Below are 24,935 nucleotides of genomic sequence, written 5' to 3' on the forward strand. Positions count from 1 at the left end.
TATAGCTTTTCCTATAAATTTCATTTCTCCTATTCTTTGGAATAATCCCACAATCATTAAGCCTTGTTTCTGACATGGAGAGATGAGGGCAGATTTTTTTTTTTCCTTTTTTAGATTTGTTGTGTTAATTAAATCTTATGGTACTATAACATGTATTGGTTAAAAGGGTTGGAGAAATCACCTTGTTCAAATTATAGTAGAAAATTTGTAGCTAATTGAATGACCTGAGGCTAGTTACTTGACCTCTTTGGCCTCCAGTTTTATCATATCTAAAGGACAATAATGTATATCTCAGAGGGTTTTTGTGGAGATTCAAAATGTATGAAATGCCTAACACAATAGCATATGCCTGGTTATTTCTGGTTAGAAAACCAAGCCTCACAGTGTGTAACCAAATGGGAATCCCGCTTCTATCAGAGCATACTTTCATTTTGAGAGCCTTGATAGGCCAGAGGAGCCAGGAAAGTCAAAATTTTGAAATTTTCTTTCACCAGTGACTCCTATAGACTTGATTATGGTCAGAGTGTCATACAAGTCTAGGCTATACACAGACATGTATCCAAACTAAAGTGATAAGGTGTCTAAAATGTTTCTTAGTCTGTGTTGAATTAATGCTGCAGGAGGTCATGGATGAGTGAATTACTTTCAGGAGGGAGGAAGCAATAGCAATAGTGAGCAAACTGTGTATGAGGAGACCCTATGAAGCAAGGGCATTCTGTGTTGAATATTGCAACTCCAGGACCAATTCAAGGTTCCCTCTTGGGAACTTTTACAGAGAGACACAGACCATAAAAGAAGGGTACAGAAATTAAGATGTCGAGAGAAACAATACTACCATGCCAGTTTACATGCAAAGAGCTATTTCTGTCTTTTGGTTCAGATGGGAACTATGGGAATGAAAGCTGCTAGTGTTTTGTGGAATCTTTTCCAGAATATTTTTATTGTTTTTCTCCTATGCTGATTATGAAATCAATATAGGCTTATCTCAGAAAAATCAGAATATGTAGAAAAGTAAAAACAACTCCAACAAAATCACAAAAAATTTTCTCCATTCAGAGATAGCCATTATTAGCAACTTGTCTATCCAATCACATCCTTTTTTTAATTAAAAAAATTCTATATAATAGGATTTTGTAATCTGTTTTTTTCACTAAATACAGTCATCTCAATAGAGCTTATTTTTACATGATTTTGAAATATGCCTGCATGGTATTCTTCTATAGGAATGTATTATAATTTATTTAATTAGTCCTCTAAGGGATGGTCATTTATATCATTTGAAACTTCCATTATTATAACATTGTACAGGTTTTTTTATCCACATCTTTAATTATTTACTGATGAGAAACTCCTAAAGTTGATTTGTTGGAGAAATAGCCATGGTACAGTCAGCCGTCTCACAGATGAGGGTGAGTGTTCCTACCTCTAGGACGTGTCAGAACACCCTGGCTGCCTACAAATGCTCTCCTCCTATTTCATTTCAGATTATTTGCTCTGCCCTGGCATGTAATACCCTGGGTTAATGTTGCCTAGGAACTCTGCTCTGTAGGACTGGATTCTATCATCAAATTGTTTTGGCAAATAGCTTATAAAAAGAAAGATAAAATTGTAGTTGACAAATACAAAGTGAGGTATTCTGTAATGGTTAAATAAACCCCCAATGGGGAATAATAGATACATATTCTAGGAAGAAAGGAGTTTGTTTCCACAAGGGATTAGTTTGGCTCACTTGAAAATGATGAAACAAACTTCACAGAAAATCATTCTCCTGATTTAGGCCATCACAAATGAATGATTAACTGGCTGAACTATCACTGAGGTTATATATCAAGCTTATATATATATCAACTCTGTTATATATCAAGCTTGTTCAGGGCAAAAGAAAGAGCACTTAGAGGATTATGCTGAGGCAAGCAGATTGCAGCAAGTGCTCTCTGATTACCTCTGTAAAAGGGTTCACCTTAGTCTTTTTTTCCCTCAGGAAAGAGATAATGGAAGAACACTGATGCTGGACTTCTGTTTAACTGGGATGTATGGTGGTAGTATAGAGAAAGGAGATTTCAATGGAAAAAGAGGAATAGACAACATAAAAAAGGGTAATTCATGAGAAAATTTCTGACTCAGCTGTCTTTGTTAGATGGTAGAAGTGCATAACAGTTCTCTCTTAATACAGCATAATTAGTATGTATGGTTTGCAGGCTAAGAAAGATGGCACAGGTGATGTCAACACTGTAATTTCCATTGATATCTGGGTAGCAACCCACATCAAAAGACTTAAAGTGACTCTTCTCTCAGAGATGGCCAATTAGCATATGGGCCCTTTCTACTGTGAACACACAGTAGTTAGGAGAGTATGGACTTTGGAGCCACACCTAAGTTTGTATTCCAGCTATGCCTCTTACAAACTGTGTGATTTGGAGTAGTAACTAACCATCTCTGCCTTGTTTTCCTTTCTAAAAAATTGGTGTAAAATCACCTACCTAATGCAGTTATCATGAAGATTAAATGAGTTAATGTATGGAAAGGGGCTGGCACATAGTTACTGCTCAATAATGTTGGCCTCATTCTCTCTCCCTGCTTTCTGTAATGCAGAGAATTATCTTCTGGTAACTTCATTGAAAAGGCATGAAATCACCTGCCAGCTGTGCTGAGGACAGGCTCCACAGAGCTCCTGGAGGCTAATTAAGGTGCAGAGTTCAGAGCAGAAAGATGCTTCACTATGCTCATGGCAGGATGGCCACCAGGGCCTGTTCCCTGGCCAGAGTAAGCACTCTTTCCCTAGGGATTTGGAACAGCCCCATTCTCACCTAGTGTTCATCCCAGGTTTTGAAGAGATTCCAAACTAGAGCAGCAAGCAAAGTCTAGAGCTGATTGGGGAACCAGCCGTACCCTGGATATTGGCCTCTGATGAAAGCACCACTAAACCTCACCTTCTCTCCTAAATCTCTTCAGAAATGCTTACTCTCTGTGATAGACATGGAACAGATTGTTTTTCCTCAGGGATTTATTGATTGATTTTGCCAAAGTCTTTCCCAAGGCTCCTTTCAAAGCTGGACTGATCCCTTGGTTCTGGGAATGAGTGGTGAACATCAGACCTCTGGAATGGTGGCTGGTCGATGTCTTTGCCCACTCAAGTTGCTCTTGAATGTTGATTCAACTCATTAGGACATATTTGGATGATGAATTAGAAAGAGCACCTTTGCCCTCTACTTACAGATCCTAGGAACAATTTGTGGAATTATCAGTAAGCAATATCTGTAACAGATAAAATGTCTGCTCTCCCTTTGCCCCTCTTAGCCTATGACATGCCACATCCAATTTGTCTTCGTTCCAACTGTGAGAGGTCTTAATTTCATCATTCTGGCCTTTTGCAGTTAAATGTTCTCCAAGGATATGATCTATGGGGAGAGGACTGATAATGGAATTAATCTTTCAAGGTTATGCTTAAGCAATTGTAGATAACATAGGAGAAGAAACTCTGGAAACAATTATGATTATCCTAGTTCTGCCCCTGTGGAAATTCAATCTGAAACCCTTCATGTTTTTGCTTCTCTCTTCTCTACATGGACGGAATATGTTACACTTTTTTGAGCTGAAAAATCTGAATAATTAGAAAAAGACAAAGTTGTAATGAGTTTTCTATTTAAACTTATAGGACCCTTTCTAATAAAGGTGTTATTTTAATCATTGAATCGTTAGTTAACTGCTTTGTGTGGTTATGTCTTGTCTCTCTTTAACCAGGGACTGTAAGCAACTAGGCAAAAAACCAACAAAGAAACCAATGTTTTATAAGGATGGTTCTCAAACTTTAAAGTGCTGATTAAAGCACAGATTGCTCAGGCCTCACCCTCAGTAGATGGGCATGGGGCCCAAGAACTTTCAACAGGAGATACTGCTGCTGCTGCTTGTCTAGGAACTACACTTGGAAAATTACTAATTTGTGTAATAAATACCTGACCATTTGGAATCCTTAGAGGATGGAAATATTTTGTAATGCTGTGTGCAAGATTTGATATAGAAAAACTTGGGTTCAAGTGGCAATTCAGCAAATTACAAGTGGTGAAACAACTGAGTTTCTGAGACTCAGTTTTATTATCTGAAAGTCAGGAATGAAAATAATGCCTATATGGCAGAACTGCTATAAAGATCAGACAAGGTCATGTATGGGAAAGGCCTTGGTAAATGGAAAAGCACAATCTAAGTGTAACTTATTCTAGATGTGCTTTCAATAGGCAAGTTTTGTATACCTAAGACTAAAAGCTTGCATTTTAATCCCTGGGATTGAAATCTTTCACCATCATCACCATGACGGTAATAACAACAATAACAATACTAGTGCACTATTTATTGTATTTTCTGGAATGGGCACTTAATATGTTTTGATTATATATTTCAAAAACCTCATGAAATCTATTTTATCATGTATATTATTTGCTTACCTAAGAGTATACTGGACATAATTTAAATTTTTCTTGAGGGCTTAGGGCAGTGCAGTTCTTAGGGTGTGTGATGTCTCTGTCTATGTAGACAATTTGATTTAAAAATGTGTTATATGTGATACATTTATGACGTAATATTTTTTGCTAAAAAGAAATGAGCTACCAAGCTATAAAAAGATATAGAGGAACCTTGGATGCATTTTTCTAAGTGAAAGAAGCCAATCTGAAAAGACTATAAAACTGTATGATTTCAACCATATGACACTCTGGAAAAGGCAAAACTATGGAGATATTAAAAAGATCAGTGGTTGTCAGGGGTTAAAGGGGAGGAAGGGATAAATAGGCAGAGCACAGATGTTTAGGGCAGTGAATTATTTTGTATGATACATATTGGTGGATACATGGTCATTATACATTTGTCAAAACTCATAGAGTGTGCAACATCAAGAGTGAACTCTAATGTAAACTATGGACTATGGGTGATAATGATGTGTCAACATAGGTACATTAATTGTAACAAATGTACCACTCTGGTGCCCAGTGTTAATACTGGGAGAACTGATGTGTGTAGAGGACAATGGTATATGGGGACTTTCTGTAATTTGGGAACTGAAAACTGCTCTTAAAAGAATAAAGCGTATTAAAAAGGATCACACCAAAAAATGAATTGCAAAATTCATGAGCTCATGTGAAAGATAGTAACTGTGGTAGATAGAATAATGGCCCGTAAAGATGACCACATCCTAGTCCTTGGTATCTGTGAACCTGCTACTTTACTTGGTAAAAGGGGCTCTACAGATATGATTAAGTTAAGGATTTTGAGATGGGAAGGTCATCCTGGATTATCTGAGTGGGTGCAATGTAATCACAAGGGTCCTTTAAAGATGGAGGCAGACTGTCAGAGGAATTGGCACAAAAGCAGAGGTCACATACACACACACAGAGGGGGAGAGAGAGAGAGAGAGAGAGAGAGAGAGAGAGAGGAAGATGTTACACTGCTGGCTTTAAAGATGGAGGAAGTGGCTATTAAGTCAAGCAAGGCATGCAACCTCAAAAGCTCCAAAAAGCAAGGAAATGACCCTCAGAAGGAATTCCGCCTTATATTCCTTGCTGACCCATTTTAGACTTTTGACTATCTGAACTTTAAGTTAATAAAGTGCTGTTGTTTTAAGCCAATAAATTGGTGGTTATTTGTACATCAGCAATAGGAAACTGGTATGATGATTTTTCAATGAAAATTTAGACAAGATTAGAAAAAAAAAAAGAATAAAAAGGAACAAACAAAGCCTCTGAGAACTATGGGACTATGTAAATAGACCAAACCTATGACTAATTGGAGTACCTGAGAGATAGGGAGAATGGATCAAAGTTGGAAAACACACTGTAGGATATCCTCCAGGAGAACTTCCGCAACCTAGCAAGATAGATTAATTTTCAAATTCAGGAAATCCAGAGAACCCCAATAAGATATTCCTTGAAAAGATCTACCCCAAGACACAAAATCATCAGATTCTCCAAGGCTGAGATGGAGGAAAAATTGTTAAGGGCAGCCAGAGAGAAAGGCCAGGTCACCTACAAAGGGAAACACATCAGACTAACAGCAGACCTCTCAGCAGAAACCCTGCAAGCCAGACGAGATTGGGGAGCAATATTCAACAGTCTTAAAGAAAAGAAATTCCAACCCAGAATTTCATATCCAGCCACATTAAGCTTCATAAGCAAAGGAGAAATAAAATCTTTTTTCAGACAAGCAAATGCTGGGGTATTTTGTCACCAAAGAGACCTGTCTTGCAAGAGCTCCTGAAAGAAGCATTAAACATGGATAGGAAAAACCATTACCAGCCACTACAAAAAAACATTGAAGTACACAGACCAATGACACTATGAAGCAACTACATTAACAAGTCTGCAGAATTGACCAGCCAGCATTATGATGACAGGATCAAATTCACACATAACAGTATTAACCTTAAATGTAAATGGGCTAAATGCCCCAATTAAAGGATTCAGAATGGCAAGCTGGATACAAAGACAAGACCCATCAGTGTGCTGTATTCAAGAGACACATCTCATGTGCAAAGACGCACATAGACTCAAAGGAATGGAGAAAAATTGAGCAAGCAAATGGAAAGCATAAAAAAGCAGGGGTTGCAATCCTAGTTTCTAACAAAATAGACTTTAAACCAACAAAGGTCAAAAAAGACAAAGAAAGGCATTACATAATGTTAAAGGGTTCAATTCAACAAGAAGAGGTAACTATCCTAAATATATATGCACCTAATACAGAAGCACCCAGATTTATAAAACAAGTTCTTAGAGACCTACAAAGAGACTTAGACCCCCACATAATAATAGTGGGAGACTTTAATACCTCACTGTCAATATTAGATGGATCAATGAGACAGAAAATTAACAGTTTAGACAGATCAATGAGACAGAAAATTAACAAAGATATTCCGGACTTGAACTCAGCTCTAGACCAAGTGGACCTGATAGGTATCTACAGAACTCTCCACCTAAAGACAACAGAATATACATTTTTTTGACATCACATGGCACTTACTCTAAAATTAATCACATAATTGAAAGTAAAGCACTCCTCAGCAAATGCAAAAGAACTGAAATAATAACAGTCTCTCAGACCACAGCACAATCAAATTAGAACTCAAGATTAAAAAGCCCACTCAAAACCACACAACTACATGGAAATTGAACAATCTGCTCCTGAATGACTCCTGGGTAAATAATGACATTAAGGCAGAAATCAAGAAGTTCTTTGAAATCAATGAGAACAAAGAGACAATGTGTCAGAACCTCTGGGATGCAAGTAAAGCAGTGTTAAGAAGGAAATTTATAGCACTAAATACCCACGTAAAAAAATCTAGAAAGATCTCAAATTGACACTCTAACATCACAACTAAAAGAACTAGAGAATGAAGAGCAAACAAATCCCAGAGCTAGCAGAAGACAAGAAGTAACTAAGCTCAGAGTGGAACTGAAGGAGATAGAGTCATGAAAAACCCTTCCAAAAAAATCAATGCATCCCGTAGCTTTTTTTTTTTTAATCAATAAAATAGACCACTAGCGAGACTAATAAAGAAGAAAAGAGAGAAGATTTCAAATAAATACAATCAGAAACGATAAAGGGGATACCACTACTGATGCCACAGAAATACAACCAACCATCGGATAATACCATAAACACCTCTATGCAAATAAACTGGAAAATCTAGAAGAATGGATAAATTCCTGCACTCATAAACACCCTACAACGACTGAACCAGGAAGAAGTTGAATCCCTGAATAGACCAATAACAAGTTCTGAAATTGAAGCAGTAATAAATGGCCTACCAATCAAAAAAAGCCCAGCTCCCGATGGATTTACAGCTGAATTCCACCAGAGGCACAAAGAGGACCTGGTACCATCTCTTCTGAAATGGTTCCAACAATTAAAAAGGAGAGATTTCTCCCTAACCCATTTTATGAGGCCAGCATCATCCTGATACCAAAACGTGATGGAGATAACAACAAAAAAAGAAAACTGCAGGCCAATATCCCTGATGAACATCAATGCAAAAATCCTCAGTAAAATACTGGCAAATTGAATCCAGCAGCACATCAAAAAACTTATCCACCATGATCAAGTTGGCTTCATCCCCGGGATGAAAGGCTGGTTCAACATACACAAATCAATACATGTCATTCATCACATAAACAGAACTAAAGATAAAAACCACGTGATTGTCTCAATAGCTGCACAAAAGGTCTTCGATAAAATTCAGCATCCCTTCATGTTAAAAACTGTCAATAAACTACGTATTGAAAGAACATACCTCAAAATAATAAGAGCCATTTATGACAAACCCACAGCCGGTATCATACTGAATGGGCAAAAGCTGGAAGCATTCCCCTTGAAAACTGGCACAAGACAAGGATACCCTCTCTCACTACTCTTATTCAATGTAGTATTGGAAGTTCTGGCCAGGGCAATTAGGCAAGAGAAAGAAATAATGGGTATTCAAATAGGAAGAGAGGAAGTCAAATTTTCTGTGTTTGCAGATGACATGATCCTATATCTAGAAAACCCCATCATTTCAGCCCAAAAGCTTCTTAAGCTGATAAGCAACGTCAGCAAAGTCTCAAGATACAAAATCAATGTGCAGAAATCACAAGCATTCCTATACACCAACAACAGACGAGAAGAAACCCAAATCATGAATGAACTCCCATTCACAATTGCCACAAAGAGAATAAAATACTTAGGAATACAGCTAACAAAGGAAGTGAAAGACCTCTTCAAGGAGAACTACAAACCACTGCTCATAGAAATCAAAGAGGACACAAGCAGATGGAAAAACATCCAATGCTCATGGATAGGAAGAATCAATATCATGAAAATGGCCATACTGCCCAAAGGAATTTATAGATTCAATGCTATTCCCATTAAACTACCATCGACATTCTTCACAGAATTAGAAAAGACTGATTTAAAGTTCATATGGAACCAAAAAAGAGTTCACATTGCCCAGACAATCCTAAGCAAAAAGAACAAAGCTGGAGGTATCACACTATTCCACTTCAAACTATACTACAAGGCCACAGTAAAAAAAAAAAAACAGTGTGGTACTGGTACAAAAACAGGCACATAGACCAAAGGAAGAGCATGCAGAACTCAGAAATAAAACTGCACATCTACAACCATCTGCTCTTCGACAAACCTGACAAAAACAAGAATGGGGAAAGCACTCCCTATTTTAAAAATGGTGCTGGGAGAACTGGCTAGCCATATGCAGAAAATTGAAACTGGATTCCTTCCTTACACCCTATACAAAAACTAACTCAAGATGGATTAAGGACTTAAATGTAAAACCCAAAACTATAAGAACCCTAGAAGAAAATCTAGGCGATACTATTCAGAACATAGGCATGGGCAAAGACTTTATAATGAAATTGCCAAAAGCAATTAAAACAAAAGCAAAAATTGACAAATGGGATTTAATTAAACTAAAGAGCTTCTGCACAGCAAATTAAACTATTATCAGACCAGACAGACAACCTGCAGAATGGGAGAAAATTTTTGCAATCTATCCATCTGACAAAGGGTGAATATCAAGAATCTACAAGGAACATAAGTAAATTTACAAGAAAAAAAACAACACCATTAAAAAGTGGGCAAAGGATATGAACAGACACTTCTCAAAAACAGATACATGCAGCCAGCAAACATATGAAAAATAGCTCAACATCACTGATCATTAGACAGAGGCAAATCGAAACCACAGTGAGATACTACCTCACACCAGTCAGAATGGCAATGATTAAAACGTCATGAAACAACAAATGCTAGTGAGGTTGCAGAGAAATAGGAACACTTTTACACTGTTGGTGGGAATATAAATTAGCTCAAACATTGTGGAAGACAGTGTGGCAATTCCTCAAAGATTTAGAACCAGAAATATCATTTGACCCAGTAATCCCATTACAGGGTATATACCCAAAGGAATATAAATCGTTCTACTATAAAGATACACGCATGTGTATGTTCATTGCAGCACTATTCACAACAGCAAAGACGTGGAATCAACCCAAATGCCCATCAATGATAGACTGGATAAAGAAAATGTGGTACATATACACCATGGAATACTATGAAGCCATAAAAAGGAATGAGATCATGTCCTTTGTAAGGACATGGACGAAGCTGGAAGCTGTTATTCTCTGGGAACTAATGCAGGAACAGAAAACCAAACACCATTAAGTGGGAGCTGAACAATGAGAACACATGGACACAAGGAGGGGAACAACACACACTGGGACCTATCGTGGGAGGGTGCTGGGAGGAGAGCATTAGGGAAAAGAGCTAATGCATGCTGGGCTTAATACCTAGGTGATAGGTTGATGGGTGCAGCAAACCACCATGGCACATGTTTACCTATGTAACAAACCTGCACATCCGGCACATGTACCCCGAAACTTAAAAGAAAACGTAGAAAAATGGGTAGAGAAGAGCGATTTACATACTTCATTTTCCAATTAGTGCATGTGAAAATAATTCATCTTGGTAGTAGTGTCCAGATACTATCTCTTCCTGTTTAGGTCCAGGAACAGTCTGCTTGTGTTTTTTATTGTCAAATGTGTTGTTCTCTAATTTCATCTCTCACTGGGAGAAAAAGAATAACAATACTCATACTCACAATGCTGTGGCTCTTTAGAACCTGTTTATATGAAAATAATATAGATCTTGCCTCTGCAGTTCCCTAATACCATTCATTGATGTTGTTTATATTATTCGTGATCCTGTTTCATCCATTGTGTTGCCTGTGAATATTGGTTTCCAATGACTAAAGGTTTGTTAGTGTGCTTTGTTGATGGTCATCACAAATGCAAGTGTTCCATGGAGTAGGAAGAAAAAAATGGGAATGATAATTTCTGGTCATGTTAAATTTATTTTTCAGAATTTTATAACTTAGAAACACATCTTTCAGTTATACTTTTGTTGAACTCATTAGATCATATTCACTGCATTCCTAAAATGTGATCCCTTTCAATGTTGACCTCTCTCCTGTCCCCTATTCCCCCATACAGCCATCAGCAGAAAGGAGAGATGAGTAAGAATGTTCTCATTGGCACAAGGAATGTTTGTCCCTAGAATGGCACAGCTTAAGACAGAACCAGGAAATCACAGATTTACCACATTGATCAGAGGCAGGAGAAGGCTTGATTGGAAAGGCCCATTGGTGTTGTTGATCAATAATCTAGAAAGCCCTTAGAGGACAGGCATAGTTAACCTCAGAAAACTGTGTGACATTGGCTAGTGTGCTTTGTGGAGGGAGTCAGGTAAGTAAGGGGTTTGGAGAACATGTTTAGGTTCAGGAACATTCTACACTTAAATGGGCTTATTCTCACCATCTGCTTCAATCTCCATCCGTTCTGTTTTACAGGTTAGATCTTGGGACAGCCCACATACCTAGACAAACTTAGGCTTTCCAGCTTGCACTGGACCAGGGTGGAAAGGTAAGGAAAAGAAACACATCCGCAACATTTTACTGCTTTTTTTTTAGATCAACTTCACTCATTTAAGGAGTGTGGACTGATGGCTATCACACTACAAACAGACTGGGTTGAGTTAGAGGTGGAGAAAGAGGCTGAGAATGTCACTTTAGGGGTGCTCCTCCATATGGAGACACAGGAGTGAGGAATCAATGATTTCTCCCAACTGCTTCAAACAAATAGATCTATTGTGTGAATTTCTTGGGGATCTGATCTTAGTCTTGTGACTTCTGACTTCTTACATGGTGATTGTTTCCTCATGTGTCTTGAAATTATGAATTAATAATTTTTCTTAAGTAGTGTAATCTCTGTGGAAATTTGATGGGCCTGTTTGAGGATGTGTTATTCCAAAGACATTCTGCCTTTGCTTTTGCCAGATGTACAGAGGACATTACTGGCCTGAGACTTCTTTTTGTGCTTACAATTTAATGTGGGTAGTTCTAGATCATATTCAAACTCAAATCTGTGTGACTATGAGGATAAACCCAATGTAAATTTTTTTGTTAACCAGGGCCCAGATTAAGACAGACATGCTTCCTTTATGTTTCCCTGTGAATCTGAGTGGGTTCTTGCCTCCCCATCTCACACATATGCATTGAGGATGTAGCTCTTCAGAGGTTTCAGCCTTACGTGGAGGGCCATTCCTTAAAGGCTTCCTGGGGTCTCAAGACCATGTTTCCTGTGTGAAAGTTGTCTGTACCAAAATGGAATCACTTATGTCAAACCATAAGGAAAGAGAGCTGGGAGACCATGAAGGGAGGACCTTCTTACATGTTTGCATGATAACAGAAACTATCACAACAGATTGTCAAAACCACAACCTTGTACAAAGATTACATCTATAAGGATGTCTGCCCAGCAGCTGCCTGTCCACTAATGAACTGATGCCACTCTTGTTATTAATCCTTGTAGCCAAGGATATCATTTCAAAACAACGAATGTAACCTCCTTCGTTTTGCCTTTATTTTCATATTGTTTTGAATTATGTGTAAGTAATAATATAATTTCTGGGTTATACCGAATTCCCTTTTGTAAGTTATCCTTAAGTTATTTCGCACACTGTTAAGTTTAATTTAACCTTGCTAGTTTTGTTTAATAGGTTAAAAGGAATTAAATTGGTTTTAAAATAAATTATGCCGTGAATAATAAAAACGCTAATAGGAAATATATTCCATTAAAAAAAACCCTTGTCTTCTTTACCTCTCTGGATGCACCTGTGGCCCTCTATAGCATGTATATCTGATTACAATCCCCTGCTATTACCAAATAAACTCTGATCTGGAAGCCAGTCTCTCTGCTGTTTATTTTAGGTTGACACCAGCTGGGGTGGGCATTAAACCCTTTATGATAGAGGTCTGCAAATTGTCCCAGGTCTGTTATAGCATCAGCTTACATGCTTTCTACTTGGATATTTAATTGTCTTTGTTTTGGCCCCTGGGAATTTCCCTTACTTTCTTAAGAGCTATGTCAAAGGATATTTGCTTTATTTTATAAAACATAAGTATATAATATTTATACTTTATAAATATACTTTTAATACTCATCATTCATAAGTATAATAATTTTGTAAGTATTTAAATAAGTAGTAGGAGATGTTTCAAGTTCTTTAGTCTGCTACTTTTAGGTCTTCAGATATTCTAATTCTTCTGCCTGGAATGCTCTTTTCCCTTTTCACTTGACTAAACCAGAGGTCACATCCTTAAGGAAGCTGTGAGCCTCAAGTTTGAATTAAATACCCTCCACTCTTTACCCTCAGTGCATAGATCTAATGGCCTGTTTGCCCTCGTATGTTTCCTTCACTGGACTGCAAGCTCTGTGAGCCCATGCCTATTTAGTGTACCCTAGCTTGACACTTAGTAGAGAACCAACTATTTGTGAATGAATGCATGTCTTCTGTTGACTTGTTTGCTTATTATTATTTTCTTAATCCTGCCTCTTGGCTTGAAGTTGTTTGTCTCCATAGATTTTTGGCCTTTAGCCTTTATGAATTTTTCATTGGTGCCTAGCAATAAAAGCTCCCACTGGGAGTAACTTCACACTGGTTATCAATTTATTAATGAAAGGCTGGCAACTAACTTGTTTTTCAAAGTAGAAACAGAAATATATTTTTCTAAAAACTTTTTTATTATTCAGTCGGTTTTTTCATATTGCATTTCAGCTCTTGTTCAACTGAGGATTCTTTTAAAAATGCTATATTGATTTTTCTATTGCCCTTCACTAAAATTACCTTCTTCATTGTAAAAAATTCAATTTTATGTCAAATAAGAAACAATGGGAATCTATTCTTTTACTCCATAGGTGTTTGTTGAGTCCCTTCAAAGTACATGAAAGAATGCAGAGAGATGCTGGTAGTTCAGGAAGGCTGTGTAATTCAGGTGGGGTAGGGGAGAACTGAATGTTTCTTGAGGATGGAGCCAGAGTAGAAAAAGAGCAGCAGAGGTTCCAAAAAACAAAGTTACTAATGATGGGCACAGTCCTCTCCTCATCTTCCAAGAAGTGTTACTGATTTACTGATTCTTTTCTATAGTTTTATTTTTAATTGACACCTAGCAATTGTACATATTTATGGGATACAATGTGATATTTCCTTACATATATATATGTGTGTGTATACATATATATACAGCATAATGATCAAATCAGGGTAATTGTCTAATCCATCATCTCAAACATTTATCATTTCTTTGTGGTGAGAACATTCAAAATCCTCTCTTCCAGTTATTTGGAAATATAAAGTACAATATTGTTAACTATAGTCACCTTAATGTGCACTAGAACACCAGAACTTATTCCTCCCATCTCTCTGTAATTTTGTATCTGTTGATCAATCTCTTCCCCTTCCTGACCCCCAACCCCAGCCTTTGGTAACCATCTACAGTGTACTTCTATGAGATCGGTTTTTAAAAATTCCACAAATTAATGAGATTATGTGGTATTTGTCTTTTTGTGCCTGGCTTATTTCACTTAACATGTCTTCAGGTTCATTTATGTTGCCACAAATGACAGGATTTCATTCTTCTGAATGGCTGAATAGTATTCCATTGTGTATATATACCACATTTTCCTTATTCATTCATCCTTTGATGGACAATTAGGGTGATTCCATATCTTGGCTATTGTTAATAGCTGCAATAAACATGGGAATGCAGGTATCTCTCTGACATTATTTTATTTCTTTTGGATAAATACCCAGTAGTAGGATCACTGGATCTACTTATTTGTTCTTTATTTAAAATTATTTTATTTTTTAGCGATAAAGGTCTCACTCTAGGCTAGAGTGCAGTGGCTTGATCTTAGCTCACTGTAACCTTCAACCCTTGGGCTCCAGCAACCCTTCTGCCTCAGCCTCCGGAGTAGTTTGGACTAAAGGCGTGAGCCACCGTACCCAGCCAACTTACTTATTCTCATAGGCTCAGTAGAGCAACTTTAGTAGCTATTTCTGTAGGCTTTTCTGGAGAGAGAGAGAAAGAGAGACAGATAGAGAGCAGTTGTAGCTGAGGTAGAGTTGATGATGACCACGTTTCATGGCAGATCAGTGAGACCAGAGAATTCCTGACTTTCAGAACTGGGTGGTAAAGGGGGAAGTTTGCTTCTTACAGTTACATGCTGATTGGTGTCATATAAAGCCTTAAAACACTCCCATTGGGTAAGACAAAAATGATATGAAGTGAAAATGTGAAAAATAGCTTTGCAGGTAGTTAATATCGGGTATATTAAAATTAGAAACTATTATGAAGGTTGGCATGGTGGCCAACACCTGTAATTTCAGCACTTTGGGAGGCCGAGGTGGGTGGATAGCTTGAGCCTAGGAGTTCGAGATGCTGTCTCTACAAAAAATGGGTGTGGTGGCATGGGCCTGCGATCCCAGCTACTTGGGAGACTAAGGTGGGAAGATCACTTGAGCGCAGGAGGCATAGGTTGCAGTGAGCCGAGATAGCATCACTGTACTCCTGCCTGAGCAACAGATTGAGACCCTGTCTCAAAACAAAACAAAAAAACCCAAACCCTATTATTATAGTTCATGTTCAGTGTTTTTTTCTTTAGCTATGCAAGCCTGTCCCTCAGATGCCAGTTTAGGAAGAGGAATACTAAAATTGGGATTGCCGTTAGGTAACTGAAAGAACCAACTTAGTTTCTGTGGCTACTGCCTAAAATCCCTTTGTCCACTATAAACACACCTTTGCACAGGTGTGTGCACATGCACACAAACACACATACTTAAAATGAGGAAAGCCAGGAAATCACATATGCTAGTCAGTCAGACTTCTTTTGATTAAAATAATCATGATTTTTATTCTATTGGTAACTTGTGGGTTTTTATTTTGAACAAATGGTTTGTGAACTGGAAACATGTTTTTCTGAGCTATAATCTGAATACAGCTTAAAACTGTAAAGAATATTTTCTTCAAGTTTTAAGTATTTCTTCTAATTTAATGTTATGTGCCTTAAGAATAGAAAATCATAGGCTGACATTTCCATATATCAAATGTAAGAATCCTTGTTTGCTAAGAATGCTACAGAACTAGTAGCAACAAAGCAGGTTCAAGAGTTGTCAAATGTGTCCCTTTTCCATAGGAAGGGTAGATGTCTACCCAAATGGAATATTGAGTATCAGAGACTTCAAATGATAACTTATTGTTTGTTTGGAGAAAATCTTGAGGACATGATCACTGTACAAAAGGTAATAAGCAAGTCTTAAAAAATTTTCCCCCCTACCTTTTGTCTATTGATTTTTTCCATTTATTTTTCTTTAGTCACTAAAAATCTTAAAAAAAAAAAAAAACAGTTTTATTAGTTCTTTATGGTCAGGAAGGAAGATTACTTCTTTAAATATAACTAAAACTCTGGCACTCTCTAGTGGTCAGAGAATCTAAAATATTGTTCTAGATGAGCTTATACTTTACTTCTTACTTTAGCTTTATGAATTAGACATAACCTAGATATTCTGCCCCACATGAAGAAGGCTTGTCTAGTGGCAAAATAATGAAATCAGAAATTCTGCATTTACTCATACTTTCACACCTCTAGACTAGAAGCACTGAGATACAGTGGTGTTGGAGTCTGTGAAGGCAGTTTCTTAGCTATTACCAGATGAACTAAATTAAGAAGTGTTAACTGTAAAAACTCAGACAAACTAAACCTGCTGGGTGAGGGAATTCCTGTCTCTAATGCTTCCAGATAGCCCATTTGGCTTGTAAAAGTGGATTTGAGACCTTTATAAATTTAAATTCAAAAAGAGAACTAAGGAATAGACCCTTGCTTTGCAACTAGACGGATCTGGGCTCAAATTCAGCTCGTGCCATTTGGCCAAGTATTCAGCTCCAAGCCTCAGCTCCTCATGGAGCATCAGGCTGGTAATAATCACCCTCCAAAGAGTCATTATTGACTTGAAGTGAGAAGGAGATGGAAAGTATTGCCCCCAAATTGGCAGCAAAGAGTATTAATAAAAGGAAGACTATTATTGAGAAGAGTCTAGGCTAAGGAAAGGATTACTTTTCTTCAGCTAATAGGATCACAGGTTAGCTTGATTAAAATCTCTCAAACTATTGGGCCCATTCTCTCTGCCTAAAATCCAAACTCCCCTATTAATTCCCCACCCTTAAAATTCAGAGTCCCCTAATAATCACACAGTATTCATACCTACTTGTTCATTCTTTTTATTTTTACAAAGCATGGCAAAATGAGGAAACCACTGACAGGTGAAGAATTTGCACAATGGAAAACCACCTTGACCATCTCATGACTTTATACAGGAATTGGAGGTAAGTGTTCCTTTAAAGTGATTTTGTCATAAAAGAGTCATCTGAAATGACTCTCATGATGGAGGAAAGGAAAGTAATGAAATCAACATTCATGGTTATTTAAAATGCCTTAAAAGCTAAGCATAATATACATAGTAACTCCTTTTCCTAGTATAAAAATAGTGCCAGAAACTATATTTGTTCAAATATATTGAAAAGGTATAAGAATACAAATAGATATTAACAGTGGCTAGTGATGCCTCATAAGGTTTTCTTTTCTTAAACTGTAATATAAATTTATATTTTCAACTATTTACATTGCTTTCAACAACATTCATTAAGACATGTTTACACAGGCTTTTAGTAAGTATATGGAATGGTAAAGTGAGCTTTAATACTTTCTTCTTCACTCTCTGTAGTAGAGCAGAAGGGGTCCAAAACCATGCACAATTTAACAGTCCAGAAGAACTGTGTAATCTTTACCTGGCTAGCACATGGAAAAAATAAACTATATACAAGAATACAAAACTCCTAAAGTGTTCTTCAACTATCAACAGGTTAAGTGATTCATACTTGCAAAAAGACAGGATGTTTGTTCACTGGTAGATTCTTAGTAAGTTTCAGGTAAAGAAGGTGCATAAAACATATGTTATTGATGAAAATGGAAGTGATGCAGTATACCCCACGTTCTCACGTTAAATCGGCAGTATCAGAAGCTAAGTCTCTTCTCCAGCACCTCCTTCAGGGACCGTGAGCTCCTTGAGGTCACTGCTCTGTCTTCACAGCAGAGCACAGTACCTAACATGTGGCAGGACTCAATAAAAGGTGGGTCAATGTATTTCTGACACAAAACAATTAAATTGTGCCACCTTATTTTGACTACCGTTGTTCATAAGAGAGGATAACGATGACATTTTGTATCCTCTCATATTAAATCAATCTTGTAAACAAAAGACAATTGCTTGTGATGGCCTGTGAAGTTTTAGGAGTACAATCTGGTGAAAAACACAGAAAAAAATTGTAAATCAAATTGGAACAGGTCTAATATTTATTTGCTATGCTGAAAATAAAGGCACTTCACTGCTAGGCAAGAATATATCTGTGACTGAACAGTTTTCTCCAAGACTCCAATATTTCCAGTATATTTTCATATACTTTCTTATCTCTAATACGCCTATTAAAGGAAACTATTATTCAAAATTAGGAGACAGTGGTGACAACATCATCATTCTGGGTTTGTAGCTTGAAGCAATGTACTCAATGAGCTCTAAATCTCACATTCACTAGTGATCTGCAAGTGAAGCTGAATAAATATATTCTCTTTGTTCAGTCTTGGAAACTCAACATTAGAAATGACATGTGGGAATAGATCACCTTCTCTCTAGACTAATATCCCATTTCTAACAGTGGTCTCCACGGCCCTTTGGGGCTTATAAAGTAGCTGCCTTCTGTGACATTCTGCTTGAAGACAAAGGCTTTGTCCAAACATAACTCCTTTTAAAAAAGCACAACTTGTTTAGGCACACAGAGGTTAAGTGACTTACACAAATCCACCCAGGATTGTGATTGGCACGGTCTAATCTACTGAAAAATATAAGGCCAGGCAATTATATAGATATCTTTTAACAAGTTAGTAAAATAGTGGGGACTTTTCTGGCTAAAAATTGAAATTAAATGGTATGTTATTCTGTTATAACTAAAGAAACAAAAAATCTAGAACAAGAACTTCTTGCTAGTTATGGGTAATGTAAATACAGAGTAAGGTGAAGGAGGACTATATGTATATTTTTCCAACTTGAGAAGATACTAGAAAGGAAATTAAAAATTATTTGAACCAATTAACCAGCCCTAAAGAAGTACTCTGCTTTGTGTTTACTAAAATATCCAACAAAGAAATAAAATAGGCATTGCCCAGCTTCTTTTAATGTCTCAACTAGTAAAGTAAAATAAACAATATTCAAAGGCAGACCAAACCATTTCTAATCTAAATATATATTCTTGCTTATTAAAATGACACACATACAAAGCCTCTAAACACGATCTACCATGTCTTTAAAAAATTTCTCAGTGACACATACTAGAGGGGACCAAACAAACTACTAAAGCATAAGTACATATTTTAGCATAACTGCTAAATCACAATGTAATAAAAAGGTTTATTAAAGATTGCTATTCTTTATGCAATTTTTCTATACTAAGGATTTATGTATGCATGCATAAGTATACACCTGTATGTATATAAAACTATTATTTTAGTGATAGTCTGTGTATTTTACACACCAGTGCCACCAAGGGGCAACCTGACAAATTTTATCTGTATGGCAAAAAAAATAAAATATCCTGAAAATACAGGTATACAATACATATAGCATTAAACAGTTGGTAACTTCCTAGATTAACCTTTACCAAATACAAAATAATGGCAATACAATGTGTTTTGCTTCTATTTTTTGTTTTTTTACCAGAATGATAAAAATAAAACTGTATTATGTCAAGATATTTGTACACACTCAGGATTTTAAAAACTTAAGGAACATACTGAATTTTAGGCAAAATTTAGGGGAATCGGGACATAGATGGAAAACACATTTTGGCGAAAGGTCCTTGAGAATGCTGGATTACCATGTCCCTAAGAAATTTTCTATCCAAATTAGTGATAGAAACTCAGATCAAGTATCTTTTTTGTGGGTTGGAGGTAGAAGTTAACAAATCAAGCAAATCTCTCCTTCTACTCTCCCCAAATCCAAACATTCCTGCATATTTGAAACAAATTTTCCTTTCCTAGACCAGTTGGTTAATTCATTATCTACTTCTCCAATATTGAGTAAATGTGTCTTTAGGGGCACACATGTAGAATATTAATCCACTTAAATGGGCTCAAATTCTAAGAAAATATTAACTATACTAAATGTTATGGGAAGAAAATACATTGAATATGAGTTAAGGGCCAGTGTTTAGCATTCACATCCAGCATTCTCTGGATCTCAGTTGACTTGTCCTATACATCAAAATATGGTAATTTTTCAGTCACAATACTGCTAAATGTTATTCAGGCATAAAGTTTCTTACCCACTGTTCCCTCAAATTCATTTTTGACCCTAGTATTGGCAATAGCCCTTTGCTATTTATATAGTTAAAACTTTTCTTTAAATTTCAATTGACAGGAAAAAGAGTCATTTTGTACTCTCATCTATAATCATGTCTCACTTCAAGTCAATGCTACAAGTGTCACTTTTATTTTGAAAAGGAAGCTCAGAAGGAAAAAAACTCTTAGAGAGATCTTCTAACAGAACATTTTTCTTCACTGATAGACATCCAAGGCCATTCCATTTCTAGATCACACTTATCCCTCAATCAGGTCAGTGACTGGATCATCTCCTAAGGTTTCACCTGCTTTGCATCAGGTAAGTGAGATGAAAGTGATTTTATGGGTAGCCTTTAGAAAAATGTACTGCACTGAAGTGACAAAGTTCTCTCTTGCCTGTTCTCTCACAAAACAGCAAAACAATTAAATAATGTTTTCTTTACAGTTTCATAGGACTTTCCATTTGTTTCAGAGTGCCTTAACTTTTTAAAAAAGACACTGTTAACAAATACAATTATTTCTCTTAAAATCCACTCCGCCAGCATTTTTCACTACCCTATAAAGGCTTTAAATGTCACAGAATATATGATAATTTGCTCTTAACCTACTTTTGAAAAAGGAAAGATTCCAAACATTCTTGAAAAAATGGTAATTCAGAAAACACAAAAACCAATTATTTAAAATAATCCCCAAGCAAAAAAACCTCAGTGCAAGAATACTGCTTACACTTTGCAGTACACGAAATATCACAAACAATGCTTTTATCAATGTGCTAACAGTGGATGTTGTTGATCCTTTCAGTTCAGTAGCATAAAACAAATATACAAAAAATATGTAATAGTCCTCTAAAAACATTCATGCTATACTCTCAAAAGTTGTGCAAAAATAAAAATACAGTAGTGGCAAAGTATGTACCAAATACAGACACTATACAGACAGTGTGTAAGAAACTAGGCATATTGCAGAACACACCATCTCTGTAAACTTCAACTCTGCATGAAATAGGCCACTCAGTTCCGCTTGGCCTGGCCGCTTTCCCCATTAATCAGCATCTTCTCTTGCTGTTCTGCAAGGGCCTGCCATTTCTGCCTGTTCTTTCTGCAGCCATCTAGCAAAGGGAAACAGTCCTCTGACACGTGGGTCAGGGCCTAAAGAGAAAAAAGAAAGCAAACAGCTAGAGGGAAGCCAGGAAATAAGCCCTCTCCCACAGGCCTGTTACAAAGGGCCACATCCCACACTCATTTCATGAGCAGACTCACTGTTGAAATTTTCACAAGCTGTGTGAGCACATACACAGGTCATTTACGCATGATTCTTCTAAAACACTACAGATAAGGAGTACATGCTGAGAGACAGAGCAAACACACACATTCCAAAATAACATTACTGTGCTAGGGAGACAGATCTGTGTGGAATCCACTTTTAGGGGAAAAAAGACATTTTGTTTCTATGTAGTACAGTTGGCTCTCCCTAAGTGTGACTGCATCAGGGAACTGCTTAGTTTTTGCGTTTTTCTAGGGAATGGTTTCATACAATGTACTTAAATAGGCTTTTATCCAGGATTATATTATAATAAAGATTCATAATTCGGTGTGGCATTATTATGTACCAATTATAGTGCCATAAATATTTAGCCACAAGAATGTTCATTTCAGATTTCTTCCTAATAGTGAACCACTTAAAATGACAAATACCCAACAATAGGTTGTCACTGGAAAACCTCCCACAGAATAAAAAAAAAAAAAGAAATCTCACAGAAACACATTTGATCATAAAATATGGATATAATGACATTATGGATTGCAAAAGGCAATTACTGAATTATTGCTAAATGAACAGTATATGAAAATGTCATAAATCATATACATTGATATGTTATCTGTAGTTTTCTCTGGGTAGTGGATTGTAACTGGTTTTATTTTCCTTTTTGCTTCTCAGTAATTCTGATTTTTCTTTTTCTTCTTTTTTTTAGGGCAGGGTTCCACTCCCACTGCCCAGGCTGGAGTGCAGTGGCATGATCTCGGCTCACTGCAACCCCCTCCTCCCCTATTCAAGCAATTCTCCTGCCTCAGTCTTCTAAGTGGCTGGGACTACAAGCGCGTGCCACCACACCCAACTAATTTTTCTAATTTTTTGTAGGGATGGGGTTTCACCATGTTGGCCAGGCTGGCCTCGAACTCCTGAGCTCAAGTGATCCACCTGCCTCGGCCTCCCAAAGTGCTGGGATTACAGGTGTAAGCCACCATGCCCAGCCTCTGATTTTTCTATAGTGAGAACATAACTATTTCTGTAATAATAATTCTGTAATAATGACATGTAATAAAAATACATGTCAGTATCACATAGAATTTTCAATAGCAGATTCAAATAAAATGAATCCTTGTATATATATATATATATATATATACACACACATATATATATAAAAAATGTAGAAGGATAACATCTATAATAGGTGATTACTATGTTGACTGTATTTACAGGGATGCAGAAAACTCAAAAGAGCCATTAGTATTTTTAATGGAGAAACTCTTAATCCAATCAATAAGGAAAGCAACTGTTATGGAAAGAATGAGATGTCCAACTGTTTGAAACAACGCTCTGAACACACTTCATACTTCTGAGGAAGAACTTTGAACAAAGGAGTAAACAAGTAGAATGCTGAGAAAAATAGGGAGACGACAGTGGCACATGACACCTAGTTTTTTTTTTTTTTTCCTCCATGGTTCTTTTGGTATCTCTCCTTCCTTTCCCTGTCAGCCACAGTTCTTTATTAAATTCTTTTGATGGCGAGAACCCTGGAGTAGGAGTGAGAACTGGACTGTAGATGCACCTCTCCCACTAACCACCTGTTTGGGGCAAATAGTCTATCTCGTTGGGAGATGAACTTTACAAGTTCAATTACTAAATCTGAAATATCTGGATTAGAATATTTCTAGGTTTTTTTTTCTGGTCTTGACATTCTATGATAACTCCATGACAAATGTTCTTTTTCCAAATAATTAAAACTTCTTAAAACAGTTCCCTGTTTAAACTTTCAAAGACAAAGACAACCTCTTCTTTCTGCATTTGAGTCATAAACATCTAAACTAATAAATTAGATGTTTTAGGGAGAATCTATTTGCCTACAATAACCACCCCACCTCCAAAAGCCAAGCCAGCAGATACGTGGAAATGGGAACCTGCAATATTCTACCTCCCTCCTTTTAATCCTCAGAAGAATTTGTATAACTAGAGTAAAGCCACATTATGACAATGAGAAAAAGTTGGATTACTTTTCTTTATTTAGGCTAAAATTTAGACTTAAAAAAAGAATATGCCAACGCACAGTATATACAGTATTGCTCCTTGAGGGTAACACTGGCACATAATTCTTCTTAGCATCCCCAAATCAATTTGTTGGAGATTAGCACATAGTAGGCACTCAATAGCTATTAGTATGTGTTCCTTGTTCAATACAAACATGTTCATCAGTAAAAGAAACCATACTACTAATAATTTTATTTCTTGATTTAGAAGCAAAAAATAGGCGCCTAATATTAATCTCTTCAATTTGCTTTAGGTTCTAATTCATAACAGTTCAAGTTTAGCAAGTCTAGTAGTTTTCATATAAATACCTCATACAGTTGCAAGCAGATGGCATCTATGAATCCAACTTGCATACTTGGGATTTTGTTTTTCTTCTCCCTGTTCATTAGATCCTGAAAATACAAATACAGACCAGACACACAGATGTGCATTTATTTATTTAGTTAGTTATTATTTTATTATTTTTTGAGATGGAGTCTCACTCTGTTGTCCAGGCTGGAGTGCAGTGGCACCATCTCAGCTCACTGCAACCTCTACCTCCCAAGTTTAAGCTATTCTCCTGCCTCAGCCTCCCGAGTAGCTGGGATTATAGGTGTGCAGCACCACACCTGGCTAATTTTTTATTTTTAGTAAAGACGGGGTTTCACCATGTTGGCCAGGCTGGTCTAGAACTCCTGACCTCAAGGATCTGACTGCCTTGGCCTCCCAAAGTGCTGGCATCACAGGCATGAGCCACTGTGTGCATTTATTTCAAGAACACAATGAAAGCTGGCTCTAGAAAGGTGAATCAGTGGGTTAGCCTAGGAAGGTCAGACAGCAACTAATACAAAAAGAAAAAACAAAGAAAGAGGAAAACTCTATGTTTTATTTCAAGGAAACTCATTCCAAAAAACAGAAGTGGGCTGAGAGGAATCTTTACTTGTATCTGAGATCCATACTTTATGTAAAAAGGCAGTATGTATCAAAGACCTTTAAATTCTGTTTGCCCTTCAACACGACAACTTTGGGAATTTATGCTAACAAGATAATGAAGAATGAGGTTTGGCAGTTTATCAATTTCCTTGGTGTAATGTTTGCAGTGTTCACTATTACAAACAGCACTGTGATAAACATCTATGATAGATGAGACACTGCTCTGAACACACTTCTGAGGAGAACTTTGAACAAAGGAGTAAACAAGTAGAATGCTGAGAAAACTGGGGAGACTGTGGTGGTGGCATGACATCTGGTCTTCTTTCCTCCATGTTTCTTTTGGTATCTCTCCTTCCTTTCCCTGTCAGCCACAGCTTCTCTATTAAATTCTTTGATGGC

The 24,935-nt window shown here is 36.9% G+C and overlaps 1 protein-coding gene and 1 long non-coding RNA gene across 7 annotated transcripts in view; one reads left to right on the plus strand and one right to left on the minus strand.

Annotated features, from left to right (window-relative positions):
- The window catches only part of LOC103890488 (uncharacterized), an 86,791-nt gene that overhangs the window by 12,168 nt on the left and 49,688 nt on the right, over positions 1–24,935 (plus strand). The window contains exons 2-4 of the long non-coding RNA XR_010139775.1: positions 11,381–11,453; positions 17,161–17,251; positions 20,395–20,634. This is a non-coding gene — a long non-coding RNA (uncharacterized LOC103890488). The remainder of the gene's footprint in view (positions 1–11,380; positions 11,454–17,160; positions 17,252–20,394; positions 20,635–24,935) is intronic.
- PDE5A (phosphodiesterase 5A) overlaps positions 17,131–24,935 on the minus strand; it is a 134,099-nt gene continuing 126,294 nt past the window's right edge. For 5 of the 6 annotated variants that reach the window (XM_063723621.1, XM_009240282.4, XM_009240284.4 and 2 more), the window contains 3 exons: positions 23,933–24,016; positions 21,288–21,463; positions 17,131–18,225 (listed from right to left, as the gene is read on the minus strand). In XM_063723621.1, the coding sequence (XP_063579691.1) occupies positions 21,326–21,463; positions 23,933–24,016 (222 nt within the window). In that variant the 3' untranslated portion in view covers positions 17,131–18,225; positions 21,288–21,325. Of the gene's footprint in view, positions 21,464–23,932; positions 24,017–24,935 lie in introns of all 6 variants that reach the window. The other variant, XM_063723620.1, reaches the window with a different exon arrangement.

Source organism: Pongo abelii, chromosome 3 (genome assembly GCF_028885655.2).
Source record: "Pongo abelii isolate AG06213 chromosome 3, NHGRI_mPonAbe1-v2.0_pri, whole genome shotgun sequence".
In the NCBI taxonomy this organism is placed as follows: Eukaryota; Metazoa; Chordata; class Mammalia; order Primates; family Hominidae; genus Pongo; species Pongo abelii.